The sequence below is a fragment of the Sus scrofa genome, chromosome 1 (genome assembly GCF_054392235.1).
Source record: "Sus scrofa isolate SSC_HxYL_T2T_F1_AM1 chromosome 1, Sscrofa_HxYL_maternal_Yorkshire_Landrace_v2.0, whole genome shotgun sequence".
Classification (NCBI taxonomy): domain Eukaryota; kingdom Metazoa; phylum Chordata; class Mammalia; order Artiodactyla; family Suidae; genus Sus; species Sus scrofa.
The window spans coordinates 11,594,965-11,611,958 of NC_139383.1; the positions used below are offsets into that span (position 1 = coordinate 11,594,965).

General features: G+C 41.3%; 1 protein-coding gene across 10 annotated transcripts in view; it reads left to right on the forward strand.

The window, feature by feature from the left end:
- Positions 1 to 327: 327 nt before the first annotated feature.
- Positions 328 to 16,994, forward strand: part of TFB1M (transcription factor B1, mitochondrial) — an 82,912-nt gene continuing 66,245 nt past the window's right edge. For 8 of the 10 annotated variants that reach the window (XR_014836794.1, XR_014836811.1, XR_014836815.1 and 5 more), the window contains exons 1-2: positions 328 to 516; positions 3,162 to 3,313. Coding sequence is in view for 4 of the 10 variants with exons in the window: in XM_085010578.1 (XP_084866704.1) it covers positions 384 to 516; positions 3,162 to 3,313 (285 nt within the window). In the remaining 6 variants the exon portion in view is untranslated. 10 annotated transcript variants of the gene reach the window in all.

The window sequence follows — 16,994 nt, forward strand, 5'->3', positions numbered from 1 at the left end:
TTACAGAGGGGCTTTAGATACGCCCATCTGCCCCGAGAACTTCATCCACCAATTAATTCTAGGACCCGCCCCTCCTTGCCTCGCCTCGCCCCTCGGGCTACCTCCCACCCACGAAACTCCAGTCCTGCAGGGCTCCTGCACCGCCCTCACTCGCGGAAACCAGCGCGTTTCCGGAACGCCCCTCACGTTGCAGGATGGGGCGCATGCGCCTCGTGTGCGCCCGGATTTCCTGTTCGCGTCCTTCGCTTCCGGCGGAGGACATCTGACCAATGAGCTAGGCGCAGAGGCGGGCTATAGTGCTCCCAGGCACCTCCCCCGCTTTATTTTGAGAACGGCGGGGAAAAGCTCGCGTGAGGTTTGTAGCGCTCGGCCGGCTGCGGCCCATGGCTGTCTCCGGGCCGCTCGGCACTTTCCGTCTCCCGCCGTTGCCCACAATTCGAGAAATCATTAGGTTGTTTAAACTGCAAGCAGTGAAGCAGCTATCCCAGAATTTTCTCTTGGACTTGAGGCTAACAGGTGGCTTATCAGAGCTCCCCGGGTGTCTCCCCCGCGTCCTTGGTGGGGGTGGGGAGGGGCGAGGGGTGGTGGTACCTCGCGTGGACCCTGTGGGCCTGTGCCAGGGGGTCCGGCACAGGAGTTCTGTGGGCCTTAGGTCAGGCTCCTCTGCTGTTTTGACTGAAAGAACTCCGGAGTCCCACCGCCCTTGAGACTTTGTCGGAAGCATTGTTTTCTTGAGGGCGTTTGCCGTGGACTTTTGAGGCCAGGTTGTGCCGACGCCGAGCAGACATGGGAAGAAGGGTTCGCGTCTCGTGAGAGGAGGTTTATTTGAATCTCGGTGTGTTAACTTGAAATGGTACTGCACGTGTTGACTAGGTTGGCTTTTTGTGCAGTTAAGTTAGTGCAGGGGTTTTGTCAGCAGCCCGTTGAAAGTGTCAGTGTCATAGGATTCGTCATTTAAACGTTTACTTGAGTCTAGGAACTCCTCGAGGGTGCACACATTCGCTACGTGACTACATACGCAGCCAGCCACTGTGTGCTGGAGCTGAAAGTGGCATATGGGAGTAATCAAGCCACAGTATGTCCTCAAGGAATTTACTCTCCCACTTCCTATTTTGTCACGTTTTGTGGACAATAAAGTTCAGTTGGAAACGCAGTTTGATAAGGTTTGACAAATGTATCTATTCGTTCAACCTCCCGTTTCTTAGTAACGGTCTCTTTTAAAAGATGCTAGAATGTGTATGTTTTACAAATATGTCTACTAGTTCCTGGTTGGAGTACTTAACGTTTTTGAGGTCTTGATATTTCATCCTGTTTGGCCCCTCTTTAAAAATTGTAAGGATCAGTAAGTTAACACCCCCAAAGTTCATTTTCTATTAAATGAAGTACAATCTACAAAGCTGGGATAAAATGTTGTATTTCGTGGGCGTAGAGTGGCATTTGTGGACTTGCCAATACCAAAGTAACTGGGCAAAATAGCTTAACTCAGTTTCAGTTTTCTCATATTTTAACTGGAGGAGGGCTCCACTACAGCAGCTTTAAAATCTTTCTTGCCTCTAAAGTTATTTGGTCCTAGAAGTAAGCAGAACCAGCCTTTGTGCTAGTCATTAGCCACATTCTAGGTATAAAAAAACATTCTTAGGACTTCAGGTCTTTATGTTAAAGAAAAAATTCCTTTACATTTTTTCATGTGAGTCTCTACTCATCTTCCCAAATAAGTTCCAGAATCTAGATATGGTCATCCCCTCTTCTACAGGAACCATGGTGAAGGGAAATTAAGGTACTTGTGTGAGGTGAGCAGAGCACGTTGGAAACTGAAAGTTTAGTGAATTGACAGTGCCTCTTTGATATTCATTTGTATTTGAATGTGCCTGAAAAGTTTAAGGTGGAACAGCTGTCCTACCTACTGTCATAGCTTTCTATTAAAAAAAAAAAAAAGAGTATTAAATCAATTCCATGATACCTCTGCTTAATGTAGCATCTGTTTCCTTTGAGAGGCATCAGTCTTGAGTGGAGGAAGGATTGGCTTTAAGCATTTACACCTGAGCTGGAGTCCCTTCTCTTGGCTTGCTAAGTAACCTCACATAAATAAAACAATAGAGGAGGACACTGGGAAGTTCAGAGAGGTTTAACTGGGATAATAGTTCTTAGTTAATGTGTCATAAGGATTCACTGGGAGAAAGCATGTAAATCACCTGTGACAAATAGATGCTCAGTGGATTCGAATTTTCTCATGGTACCCCTTAAAAGAATACTATTTTTGTTTTGTTGAGGGACTGATTTGCCTTTAAGCCTACAAAGGTAGGTTATCAGTAACAGAAGCAAAAATAAGACTGCCCCATATCAGTGAACATTGCAAAGTGCTGGAATGTTTTCAGTGTGTTCATTTCTACTTTCCCAGGAGGCCTCATTGCTTGGATTTTAACATCTCACTCAATAAGACCAGACGGGCTATTGTATGTTTTTCCAGACGTGATGATTGCTTGTAATGAGGCCTCAGCAATCTGCTTTTCCATGATTTCTTAGGGTTTGCTAACTTAAAGACATTTACTAATTAAAAAATTAGTTTTGTCCTTATCAACGTGCATGGCTGCAAAGTTTAAAAAACCTCCACTGCTAAATATAACTTTTTCCTGAAAATAACCAAAATCTAAATTTCTGCAAGTTCCGTGAGCTGGAAACTGGCTGCCATGGCTGTTTTGACCACCAACTAGATGTCTGTAGGTAAAAAAGAGACCGCCAGCACTTTGTGATTCTGGATTTTTAACTAGCAGCATTGGAAATTCTGAATGTGAAAGTCGTCTTGCTTATTGAAATATTCAGTGTTCAAGTGTAGAGAAGTAGTGCATATCTAGTCCTTAGGAATCAATTGGTTTGGTAGAGGAACAGGTAGAAAATACCACATTAGCTAAATTTAAGTTAAAACAATTTGTCATGGCAATCCTGTTTTTGTTGAGGGACTGGTACAGTTCAGCAGTTAGGTGGACGAACCAAATGGCCACTACGTGTTGATTTAGGTTGAGCGTTAAATCAGATAAATAAATATATGTAAGATTAGTTGATTGAGTAAATGGCTGATAAAAATTTGTCCAGATTATTTTTCTTTTAAAATATCATATGTTGAAATTTGCCACGATAATCGACTAAAACTTTTTTTTCTCCAGATAAAATTGTAAGGAAAGCTGGCAGTCTGACAAATGCTTATGTTTATGAAGTGGGCCCTGGGCCTGGTGGAATCACAAGATCCATTCTCAATGCTGGTATTGCTGAACTTCTGGTGGTTGAAAAGGATAGTCGGTTTATTCCTGGATTACAGGTGAGATAAAGTATCTTTTTTAAGAGACAGAAACCCAGTTTAAATCTTTAGGCCATGATTCTTAAACCCCAGGGTATTCAAGGATTCTGTAATTTGCTCCTCAAACTGTGTATCTCCAGGCCTCATTCCAGAGATGGATTCCATAGCCTGGAGAGGTCTAGGAATCTGCATTTCTAACCAGTATCCCCACATGAACAGGCCACAACTTGAACAAACCTGCTTTATACATTGGTGCTAACCAGACTGTTTTGTGTGGCCCTTTATTTCTTTTTTAATCTACAGGTATCTGCATGTCATAGCTCATTCCTTCAAAAATAAGTAAAACTAATGCCAATAATGACTCACCTATTGGTATGACTTCTGAGAACTTCATTTAGATTCAGAAAGGCATCCCTCCAAGCAAAAGATGGAGAAGGCAGGTGCTTCTTGAGAGAGACTAATTGTTAAGCTTAGGCATTTGTATAATAATTTAATTTAAATAAAGAAATTAGGTTGTACATATAGTTTTTGTTTATTTGTTTGTTTTTAGGGCCACACTGGCAGCATATGGAGGTTCCCAGGCTAGGAGTCCAATCAGCGCTGCAGCTGCAGCAACACCAGATCCGAGCCACATCTTCGACCTACACCACAACTCAAGGCAATATCGGATCCTTAACCTGCTGAGTGAGGCCAGGGATCAAACCCACAACCTCAGGTTCCTGGTTGGATTCTTTTCTGCTGTGCCACAACGGGAACTCCTGTACATAGAGGTTGAAGATGACATTTGAATGAAATGATAACATGCATCTTTAAAACAGTAGGTGATGTCATATGAGAAATATTTGAAGGAACGGGGCATGTTTCAACAGGAGAGAAGCCTTGAGTGAGGGGATTCAAGCTGCCTATGAAAGGTTGCAGTGGAGAGGATCAGCTTGTTTTGGTCTTCTCTGGAAAATAACTAAAATAGGTAAAAATTGAGGGAGGCAGATATGGATTTAAAATGAGGAGGTACTTATATTTTTAAGATGGTGGCAAACAGTAGAATAGATTTTACCAGGGATCTTGTAAAGGGAATTCTTCATGGGGGCACTTAATGGCTTAAGGGCCTTTGATTCCTCCATGATTCTGAAACTTTCAAAGAGCCCTTAGTCTTTGGTTCATGTGAGTAGCAATTTATTGAGTCCAATGGAATAATTATCTGCATTGTTACTTTCATACAAGAGGACAAAATGGTTTAAAATTAATACATTCTAATATTTGTATATGTATTAATGGAGAAATGTTTGACTTCTGCCAGAATAATTTGAGAAAATTTGTTTAAAAATCTAGAGCTTTGTGTTCATGCTTCTGTTTTTGTTAAGAAACCTAGTGATTTTTTCTGTATTGCTATATCCAGTTTTTATGATTAAAAAAATTATATAGTTCCATTGAATTTTGCCAGCCTTTATTAACAGAATTGGTTTCATAGTCTTAATTTGGGGGTTACTATATGGTGCATATAATATGACCACCATATTACATGGTGGTCAAATGTGGAATGGGTTTTTTGGTTTTTTTTTTTAATGGCCCCACCTTCGACATATGGACATTCCTGTGCCAGGGATTGAATCCGAGCTGCAGCTGTGATGTGAACCCCTGCAGTCAGGTTCTTGATCCACTGTGCCACAGTGGGAACCCCAAATAGTGCTTTTTGGTCTGAACCACTTCTTTTAAAAACAGTGTATCAATTGGAGGTGGGAGTGATAATACTGTTACTTTTGGTGAGATCTGGAGATGGTAAAATAAACTAACACTAATTCCCTGTAGGTTTATTCACCCAGCCCTTTAGTGTGCCTAGAGAAGACTCATCTGACTGTTTTGCCCTTAGTGGGACATCTTAACCCTGAGTCTCTCCCTCTGTTATGTGTAATTCTCATTAGGCAAGGAGGTGAATCAGATTTCTGTCGCCACCTTAATTTACGTATTCTCTCTGCTCTCAGTGGACGATCTCTGCAGCTAGACTGCCCTCTGTTCTTCTCCACTGCACCCGCCACCCCTGCACTTCTCCACTCTGCTTGTTCTGTTTGTCTCATGAAATTTGTTATCATCTGAGACACTGGCTAGTCTTATTTGTTGTCAGGCCCAGCCCTCTGGAATGTAAGTGCCATGAGGGCCAAGATTTTTGTCTGGTTTGTTTTATGGCTGCAACATATGAGTGCCTGGCACATGGCGGGTGTTCAGTAAGGACCCACATGGGACATAAAAAGTTTGGCTATGTAGGTATCTAATTAGCTGATTCAATGTGTCACTTATGGTGAAAGTGAATAATTGCATAGCATTGATTATCAAAAAAGTTTTGTGTTCTTTTTTCTCAGTATGAAGGTTAATTTCAAAGTAAATTACTGTGCAGGAAATATATATTTGACTTTTTATCTCTTTCTGTACAAGAAGCAAAATTAATTTTTAGTGTCATATGCAGGAAAGGAATTTGCCTTAAAAAGAAATGTTGAACACTAAAATATCAAATAGACTTCTTTTTCCTGTAAAAAATGTTTCAATATGTAAAACCACTTTCTTTTAGAGGTACTAAATTAATCATAAAACTGAGTAAAGGCAGAAGGAGAGTGATCTATTTTAAGGATTCCATTTTAGAGATATCTAAGCTAATAGAATTACTTTTTAAAGAAATTGTAATAATTTATAAAATGTCTGCTAGTTGAAAGTATGTCATTTGTAGCTTAATTCAATTCTTAAAATATTATCGCCGAGGCGGCTTAGGGGAAAGAACATAGTGATAACACGTAGGTTTCACTGTCAGCGTGTCGGAAGGCTACGAACGCATGTCTAAGGCTCATTTTAGAATGGGGAACAGACTGGCATGACACTGCCAGTGTTTGACTTCTGGCTCTCCCATTTACTGTTGTATGCCCTTGGGTGGGTAACTCTCTCTCTGCCTCAGTTTGCTCATAGGATTGAATGCCTTGTTTTAGTGGGTACTCAGTGCAACTTCTGATGGAAGTAATCAGTTAAATTGTCATTCCCATGCCTTGGGCACCTCTGGTGATTAAGGGTTGTTGAGAAGACTGCTCATCCAGAAAGAGGTGCAGGAGAAAAGTACTGTTGTTTCTGAGGAGCACTGGAAAATCCTCAGTGCCGTGGAAACATTGAGACTTTGTCCAGCTCATCAAACCAGCATTGGACATCTGGGATTTCTTAATGTTGTTCATTTTCTTGTGAGTGTACATTCCTAGGAGTTTTGTGTGTTCCCTTTTAGGCTGTTGGTCGGTACATCGTTTTTTTTTTTGTTTTTTTTTTGTCTTTTTTGCCTTTTTCTAGAGCCGCTCCCATGGCATATGGAGGTTCCCAGGCTAGTGGTCGAATCGGAGCTGTAGCCACCGGCCTACGCCAGAACCACAGCAACATGGGATCCAAGCCGCGTCTGCAACCTACACCACGGCTCACGTCCATGCCGGATCCTTAACCCCCTGAGCAAGGCCGTGGATCGAACCCGCAACCTCATGGTTCCTAGTCGGTTTCGTTAACCACTGAGCCACAGTGGGAACTCCCTGTCGGTACATCTTTATGGCTGGGTAGATTCTCTACGTCTTGCGGGGGAGTGAGATTTTCTGACACTTTTGGGAGCTTGAAGTCCTAATAAATTCTTCCCCCAGTTTCTCAATCTGAGATAACATCCTCATAAGTAATTTGTTCACTTTCAGATAAGTAGTCTGGAATCTCTCTCTCTTTTTTTTTTAATTTTAAAGATCTTGTGTATTAACAATCATAATAACTAATACTTATTGAGGGTTTACTGTGCTTAGTCCTTTGTTTTACAGTTTTACTGAGGCATAATTGTTCAGTAAACTGCACATACTGAAAGTGTACAAATTACTTTAGGTGAATGTGTAGTTACAAGAAAGCATCACCACAGTCCGGATGATGACCATCTGTGACCTTCCAGATGCCTTATGTTCCTTTGTAATCATCCCTCCTCCTTCCCTCTCCTCACGCAACCACTGATCTGCTTCCTGTCACTATAGATTCTTTTTTTGTTTTCTTTTTTTTTTAGAATTTGGATAAGTGGGGTCATCCAGTATGAACTTTTTTGTCTGATGTCTTTTACTGAGCATAACTTTTTTTTTTTTTTTTGCCTTTTCTAGGGCTGCACCCACGGCATATGGAGGTTCCCAGGCTGGGGGTCTAATTGGAGCTGTAGTTGCTGGCCTACGCCAGAGCCACAGCAACATGGGATCCGAGCCTCGTCTGCAACCCACACCACAGCTCACAGCAACGCCGGATCCTTAACCCACTGAGCAAGGCCAGGGGTCAAACCCACCACCTCATGGTTCCTAGTCGGATTCTTTAACCACTGCACCACGACCGGAACTCCTGAGCATAACTGTTTTGAGATTCAACCACATTCAGGTGTTTTATCAATAGTTTGCTCTTTTGGAGTTCCCTTTGTGATTCAGCTGTTAATGAACCTGACTAGTGTCCATGAGGATGCGGGTTCTATCCCTGGCCTCACTCAGTGGGTTAAGGATCCGGTGTTGCTGTGAGCTGTGGTGTAGGTCTCAGATTCGGCTTCGATCCCGAATTGCCATGGCTGTGGTGTAAGCCGGCAGCTGTAGCTTCAATTCAGCCCCTAGCCTGGGAATTTACATATGCTACAGGTGTGGCCCTAAAAAGCAAAAAAAAAAAAAAAAAGTTTGCTCTTTTTTTTTTATCGCTTGCCTGGTATATCATGGCATGAACCACCAAAGTTGTAAATTCATTCATCAATTGATGGACGCTAGGTTGTTTCCATCTTCAGGCTGTCACACACTGTCATGAAGGAGATACAACATTTATGTCTCTTGAGTAAAGAGCTAGATGTGGAGGGTCTGGGTCCTGTGGTAGTTGTATGTTAAACTTTATGTAAAACTACCCCAAGTTTCACAAGTTGGCTTTGCTGTTTAATATCCCCACCTGCTGTGCAGGCATTCCAGTTGCTGAATGTGCTTGCTCACGTGTGTATAGTCAGTCCCCTTAATTTTAGCAGCAAAGCGTGTATGTAGTGGTATTTCACTGTGCTTTTTTTTTTTTTTTCGGCTTTTTAGGGCCTCAGTGAGTTGGCATGTGGAGGTTCCCAGTTAGGGGTTGAATCGGAGCTGCGGCCATTGGCCTGCACCACAGCCATACGGAATCTGAGCCACGTCTGCAGCCTACACCACAGCTCACGGCAACACTGGATCCTTAACCCACTGAGTGAGGCCAGGGATCGAACCTGTGTCCTCACAGATGCTAGTCGGATTCATTTCTGCTGAGCCATGACAGGAACTTCTCATTGTGCTTCTTACTTGGATTTCCCTAACAAGTGATGCTTCTGGACATATTTTCATGTGCTTCTGCAGATGTTTTGAGCAGTTTTAAATATTTTGTCTTTCTATTGAATCTTAAGATTTCTTTATATTGTAGACACAAGTGCTTTGCCAGATACATGTTGTGCAGCGCTTTCTCCTCAGATGTGACTTTTTTTTTTTTTTTTTCTTTTTTTTGGTAGTACCTGCACGCCATGTGGAAGTTCTCAGGCCGGGTATCTAATCTGAGCCACAGCTGCGGCAACACTGGATTCTTGATCCACTGTGCCAGGGATCGAACCCACTGTGCTACAGTGGGAACTTCCACATGCCGTGGGTGTGGCCCTAAAAAGCTAAATAAATAAATAAACTACAAGTGTGTACTCAGAGATACAGAGAACAGATTGGTGACTGGCAGAGTCTGGGGGTTGGCCGAGGGTGAATCGGGTGAGGTTAGTCAAAAGGTACAAACTTGCATGTAAAATAAGCCTTGGGGATGTAATGGCAGCATGGTGACCATAGTTAATAATGCAGTATTGTAGATTTGAAAGTTGCCAAGAGAATGAATCTTAAAAGTTCGCATCATAAGAACAGTTGTAGCTGTGTTAGCATAAGTTCATGTGCCCAACACACAGTGAGGCCAAACAAACCAAAACATCAGAGTCTGGAGCAGAAAAATGTTTATTGCAAGCCATGCAAGATGATGGGTGGCTTGTGCTCCAAAACAGCCCAAACTCTCCAAACCCATAATTGTAAAGTATTTTAAAAGCCAGATGAGGAAGGAGGAAGGTTGCAGAGTCAATGGTCAGCTTGTGCTCAGTTCTCTGATTGGCTGATGGAGAGGTAACAGGGTGGCGTCTCGGGGGCTAACATTATGAATACTTAGGTGCCAGTAGGTCTAGGGGCTGTGTGCTCATGATCATCAGATAATTCCTTCCATTTGGTGATGGTTTTAGCATCTGTTAAAAAAAAAAAAAAAAAACACCTTGGACGTGTGCAGCAGATGCTATCATTTAGGTACTTGAGAGAGGAGTAGGAGTTAAGAGCAGAGGATATGGGGGAGGGGCCTGCCCCATAGGATACTACTCGGTTTCAGTTGTGTGGTGATGGATGTTAACTAGACTTACTGTGGTGGTGATTTTGCAGTGTATACAAATATCTAATCATTATGTCGGACACCTGAAACTAACAAAGTGTTATGTTAATGATATCTCCATTTTTTAAAAAAGTTAAATGCTAATTGAGTTGAAAGCTTATTTCCTGAACAATGTACAGACTCTTAGAAGAGAATGCTTAACAACATAAGGTCCTGTGGTTTTCAAAAGACAGTTGACCCTAAACCCAGATTTGAACTGCATGAGTCCACTTACATGCCAATTTTTAAAAATAACTACATATATTACCTCATGATTAATTACTTGAATCCAAAATTGAACAGATAGGGAGAGATTATGGGACTGGGGCGTCTGTGAATTTGGTTATCTAGAGCAGATTCTGGAAGCAATCCTCTGCTGATACGAAAAGATGACTGTAGAGGGAAGGAGAGAAAAAAATCCCTTCCAGTTTTCCAAGGATCAGTTAAGTAGAGGCCTTCATTTGTTTAGAGTTCTGCCTCTTTTGTCTGCTTCAGGTGAACCAAATTATAAACTGCCAGAACTTGCTGTGCTCTTGTGCTAAACATTCCATCACAACAACAGCAAAAAACCCAGATCTTTTTGCACAGAGAGAGGAACATGAACCTTGATACAAATCTACAGTTTGAAATTAAATATTACAATAAACCCTTATGAATCACTAGATCATAGTAGTTCCTTGCAAGGAGCAGAAAAGTTAGGAAGGTCTAAAAAAAAAAGGAAGTAAGAAAACTTGTTTAGACACTAATCTTAGTTCATTCTAATTCTAAATTCTCAAAAACAGAGTCTATAATTTTCTTCCACTTTACCCCATCCAGTGTATAAAGTTTTAATTTTTATGCATGTTTCAGAGTTACAGTACTCTGAGAAAAAATTTTTTGAAACAGTCCAAAACCCAAACTAAGAATTTCTCCTTTGTTTTCTTCTAGAAGTTTTATAGTTTAACTTTTACTTGTACTCCTGACACATTTTAACTTTTGTATATAGTGTGAAGTAAGGGTAGAAGTTTTTTGGGTTTTTTTTTTTTTTTTTTAAACCATTTGTTAAGAATATTTTCCTCATTGAGTTGCCTTGTCAAAAATCAGTTTTATATGTATTGGTCCATTTCTGGACTTCCAGTTCTGTTTTATTGATCGGTAGTTCTGTCTTTTCACCAGTACCAATCTATATTGATTTCTGTAGTTTTAAGACTTAAGAGCAGGTAATGTAAGTCTTCCAACCATTTGTTTTTTTTTCAAAATCGTTTTTGCTATTCAAATCCTTTGTGTTTCCCACATAACCTGTAGCTCCAATTTACCTTGTAGTTTTTTATTTGACTTATAGATTATTTAGAAGTCTATCACGGAGTTCCTGTTGTGGCGCAGGTTAACAAATCTGACTAGGAACCATAAGGTTGCAGGTTCGATCCCTGGCCTTGCTCAGTGGGTTGAGGATCTGGCATTGCCGTGAGCTGTGGTGTGGGTTGCAGATGCGACTTGGATCCCGAGTTGCTGTGGCTCTGGCGTAGGCCAGTGGCAACAGCTCCAATTAGACCCCTAGCCTGGGAACCTCTGTGTCCCGAAGGAGCAGCCCTAGAAAAGCAAAAAGCCAAAAGAAAACAAAAAGAAGTAGTAGTATATCACTTAGTTTGCAAATTTGAGGGCTTTTAAGATCTGTTTCTGTTATTAATTTCTAATTTAATTCCATTGTGATCAGAGTGCATACTTTGTGTGACTTGAATCACTTTTAATTAATTTGTATTTGTTTGTGGCACATGGAGTAGGATAGGTCTCGGTAAGTATTTCTTCAAAAGAATATGCGTTCTGCTGTTGTTGGATGAAGCATAAATTTCAGTTAGGTTGGTTGGCATTAGTCAAGTCTCCTCTCTCCATAGTGATTTTCTGTCTACTTGTTCAGTCATTTACTAAGAGAAACTTACTGAAATGTTGAATTTTAATCGCAGATTTGTCCTCTCTCCTTATGTAGTCTTATCAGTTTCCGTTTCACCTTTTTTGAAGCACTTTCATTGATGTATAAACATTCAGAAGTGTTGTATCTCTGTGAGGGATTGGCTCTCTGATCATTATGAAATGATCTTCATGATCACTGGTCATATGTTTTCCTCTGAAATCTACTTTCTCTGATAGCCTTTTTTTTTTTTTTTTTGGCTGCTGCACATGTAGCAGCTTGATTTGGGATCTCAGTTCCCAGACCATGGATTGAACCTGGGCCACAACAATGAAAGCATGAATCCTAACCATTAGACCACTAGGGAACTCCCATTCCAGCTTACTTTTTTTTTTTGTCTTTTGTCTTTTTTGTTGTTGTTGTTGCTATTTCTTGGGCCGCTCCCACGGCATATGGAGGTTCCCAGGCTAGGGGTTGAATTGGAGCTGTAGCCAGCGGCCTACGCCAGAGCCACAGCAATGCGGGATCCGAGCCGCGTCTGCAACCTACACCACAGCTCACGGCAACGCCAGATCCTTAACCCACTGAGCAAGGGCAGGGACCGAACCCGCAATCTCATGGTTCCTAGTCGGATTCGTTAACCACTGTGCCATGACGGGAACTCCCCAGCTTACTTTTGATAAATGTGGGAATAGTATATCTTTTTCCATCCTTTTTTGCCTACTTGTGTCTTTATTTTTAAAGTGGGGGTCTTATAGGCAGCATGTAGTGGATCTTGCATTTTCCTACCAGTCTGACCATCTCTGCCTAATGTATTAGTTTCCTATTGCTGCTGTAACAAATTACCACAAAATCAGTAGCTTAAAATGACGCATTTATTCTCTTATAGTTCTAGGGGTCAGAAGCCTAAAAGCAGGGTCGGCAAGGCTGCGTTCTTCTGGAAGCTTCAGAGGAGAATCTGTTCCCTTGCCTTTTTCAGCTTCTAGAGGCCACCTGCCTTCACTAGCTCAAGGACCTCTTCTGCATGTCTACTGTTGACTCTGATCCCCCTTCCTTTCTCTCTTACAAGGACCCTTTGTGATTACGTTGAGCCCACCTGGATAATCTAGGATAATCGCCCCACCTCAAAATCTTTAGGCGTTCCCACTGTGGCACAGTGGGTTAAGAACCTGACTGCAGTAGCTCAGGTTGCTTGTGAAGGTGCAGGTTCAATCCCCAGTCTGCCGAAGTGGGTTAAAAGATCCAGTGTTGCCACAGCTATGGCTTGGATTCCATCCGGGCCCTGGGAACTTCCACGTGCTGTGGGTGTGGCCGTTTAAAAAGAAAACACCGCTTTGATCACATTGGCCAAGTCACTCTTACCAGGTAATATGACAGTCACAGGTTCCAAGGATTAGGGTGTGGACATCTTTGTGGGGCTAGTATTCAGCCTACTGATGGTAGTTATTTCTTACCTGTAACTCTCCCTTTTGTTATTTTAGTAATTTATTCAAAGTGTATAATGTATGTCTTTAACATGTTCCACAAATCTTACAGTAGTACACTTGCGTCGCACCCTGCCAGGTCTTTGTGCCATTGTCGTGGTTCTCCATATGTTATAAAATTCACAGCACAATGCTATTTTTATTTTAAAAGTCAATTCTATATTAAAGATACTTAAAAAATAAGCAAAAGTTCTTACGTACTGACCCATGTGGTTACTATTTTGAGTGTTCTTCATATTTCTATTTGGTGTTGTCTTTCTACCTGAAAGACTTTTCTTTGGCATTTCTTGCAGTATAGATCTCTTGATAGTCTTTCAGCATTTGTACATCTGAAAAAATGTTTTGTTTTGCCTTTGTGTTTGAAAAACATGCTGGCAGTTTTTGTTTTTTCTTTCCAGTGCTCAGGATGCTGTTCTGCTGTCTTCATATGAAGTTTCATTTCTGAGAGGAAACCTGCTGTGATTCTTATCTTTGCTTCTGTCATCTTTGGCCATTTTTAAGAATTTTTTCCTTATCATTGTTTTTGAGCAGTTTCATCATGGTGTGCCGTGGTGTCATTTTCTTTGTGTTTCTTGCTCATGGGCCAATGAAAGCTTGGATCTGCAGGTTTTCTTGCATTTCCTTGTCCAGTGTCTTGAATATTATTGCCTCAAGTCTTTTGTCCATTTCTTATTTAAAGCAAAAGAGTATATCTTATATTTGATCTTCTATGTTGTGTCTTGAACAGAGTAAGAAGCATTAGAATTCTTCTTAACCATGAAGTTATGTGCTCATTTCATGGAATTTTGGAGGTTGTAAAGCATTGGTTATTGTTAGTATTGCCTCTGGGGTTTTATAATAGGTAAACAGATTGTTTCTACTTGATAGACAAAGTGGAGTGCTCATGGGATTGAAAATCAAATAAGCTGGTGTTGGAATATCATATGTGGCACTTACTAGATTTGGAACCTTGAACTTGCCTTTGAATATTTTTTAGCTTACAGCTTCAGCTTTCTCATCTGCAGCATGGGAGTAATAGTTGTGTGGTTACTTCAAGGATAGATATAAATTTATGTAAAGAGCCTGGCCTATTGCCAATAGTCAATAAATGGTTGCTATTAAAATTATTCTACTTTCCTGTCATCTTATAAAGGGATATAGAAAGTAATTTAGTCATCCTGACAAACGGAGCTGTTTTTAACCAGAGATCATACAAATTTGAAATTCTTTCCTTGCTAGCAAATTTTAAACACAGAAGACTTTGTGTTGTGACATGATTATGTACTTTACACATGTAACGTGCTTGATAGAGATGTAACCAGAGTTGATCATAACATAGACAACACTCAACCAATATGCAAAAGATGGCTTGCAGCCAAATGGATTTCCTAGTCCCCTGCGAATTAGAGGTAAAGAGGTCACTGCCAGCAGCAGACCCACTGGCAGTAAGCAAGAAGTAACAGTTATTACTGTAGCAGAAAAGCTATAAAAAAACTAATATAAAAACTGAAAGGTATCATAACCATTGAGGCCATTGCTCTACAGGCAGTAATGACCCAAGTCTTCAAGAAGAGAGTGAAATTGGGTTCATTGTCCTTGGTTGGTGAAGAGAATTGTGAAAAATAGTTTTAAAAGACTTATATCTGTAAGTTTCTTTTTAAGAAATGTTAACATTTAGGAGTTCCTGCCATGGCGCAGTGGTTAGCGAATCTGACTAGGAACCATGAGGTGGTGGGTTCAATCCCTGGCCTTGCTCAGTGGGTTAAGGATCTGGCATAGCCATGAGCTGTGGTGTAGGTTGCAGACGCGCGGCTTGGAGCCTGCGATGCTATGGCTCTGGTGTAGGCCGGCAGCTACAGCTCCGATTAGACCCCTAGTCTGGGAACCTCCATATGCCGAGGGAGTGGCCCTAGAAAAGGCAAAAAAAAAAAAAAAAAAAAAAAAGAAATGTTAACATTTAAAGCAGTAATGTTGGTTGAATAGAAAATTAAACATTTAATTTCTTTATGAGTCCGAGTAAATGAGCTGCTTCTATGCTTTTCTGGTCTTGTTTAAAAAGCAAAGCAAGGAGTTCTTACTGTGGAGCAGGGGTTAAGGATCTGGCTTTGTCATTGTGGTGGCCTGGGTCCCTGCTGAGGCCTGGGTTTGGGCATGCAGTGGGTTAAGGATCTAGCATTGCTGAAGCTGCAGTGTTGGTCACAGCTGCAGGTCGTGTTTGATCCCTGGTCCAGGAACTTCCATATGCCTTTGTGCAGCTGAAAAGGGAAAAAAAACCAAAAGGAAAGTGGCGACTTTTTGAAATCATGCTGTAATCTTTACCCTAAGGAAAGTCTATTGTGACATTCATTATCTTTTTTGAATAATGTCATCGATCTTACCTTCTATATAGGCAAAAAATTTTCTTTTTTTTTATCATATTCCAATTATAGATTCATTCTTTTTTTTTTTTTTTTTTGGTCTTTTTGCCATTTCTTGGGCTGCTCCCGCGGCACATGGAGGTTCCCAGACTAGGGGTCTCATCGGAGCTGTAGCTACCAGCCTACGCCAGAGACATAGCAACGCGGGATCCGAGCCGCGTCTGCAACCTACACCACAGCTCACGGCAACGCCGGATCATTAACCCACTGAGCAAGGGCAGGGACTGAACCCAGGAACTCCTAGATTCATTCTTTATAGTTCACCTAAGATTTTTTTCCCCAGTTCTTACTTCCACCGTGTTTGGGTTCCTACTTTGTGGCAAGTTAGAAGGCAGGTACTATCACAGGCTGTGTAATTCATGCTTACCCCCTGTACAGGGTTGGCTGCCATGAGAAAGTGGCATAAAACATACAAAAGAGCTGTTTGATGAAGTTTTTTGTCCTCAAGGAATTTATTTATTTATTTTTGTTCTCAAGGTCATAAGTTCCAAGAATTTCATACAGTCTTTCCTCTTTAAATTACATCATGAACAAACTACGTAGGTAGACCACAGTTACTTGTCCCCCCCCCCCCGAAAGTGTCACTATGACCTTGACTTGTGAGGGAAGAGAGACTTTTAGGTGACTGTGAAGAGTATTTCTGCATTTGTTTTCCCTTTTTATGAAAGGCCTTCTCTATTTGTTGGTTCTTGTACCCTTTACAAAACTCGATACCAGAAAAATGCTTCCTCTGTAATAACTTCCAGTGCCGAGTGAGAACGGTACAATTCAGCATGTCAGTTGGGAGGTCTAACGTCTTCATCTCTAGGATATAAAGCTTGTTAGGATATAAAGCTTTCGTGACTTACATAGATGTTTCTCCTCTCCCGGTTTGGTTTTCTGTTTTTTTACAACCTTATTCAATAAATGCCTTTTACTCAAAGCTTATGTCCTAATTTGAAAAAGTACAGGATTGGACACTAAAATAAAAACATAAAACAATTTGAGTGTCAATAGAAATACTCATTTGGCTGTAATCTGGTGCCTGTGTTCAAGTCAGCTGTGCCTCTGCACACATGCTGAGGCAATACCTGCGGAGTCTTGAGGTGTGATGCAACAGAGTTAGGTTGGAGGGGGGCTATAGTGGTGACCTTTCCCACCCCTTCAGCATTCCCCAAGTATCATTATGATAATGAGAACAGCTTCTTCTATTACTGGTTGGTTAGAAGGTCTTTCTGTGCCATTGCTGAACATTACGCGGGGTTGAGATGGCTGCTGTCTGTATCATCCCCGTAGGGTCATTTCACCTTGCATCACCTTTTTTCCCTCTGTAATTGCTTCAGGTCTTTCACATAAAGCTGTGAACATCAGCATTCATTCCTTCTGCAGTGGGGAGTGGGTAGGGAAGATGAGGCTACACAGTAGTCCTGGAAAAGGTAGGCCCTTTAAAGAACAGGAGGACTTGGTGTATCATGGACTGACACTTAAGCCTGAAGGAGAATCTA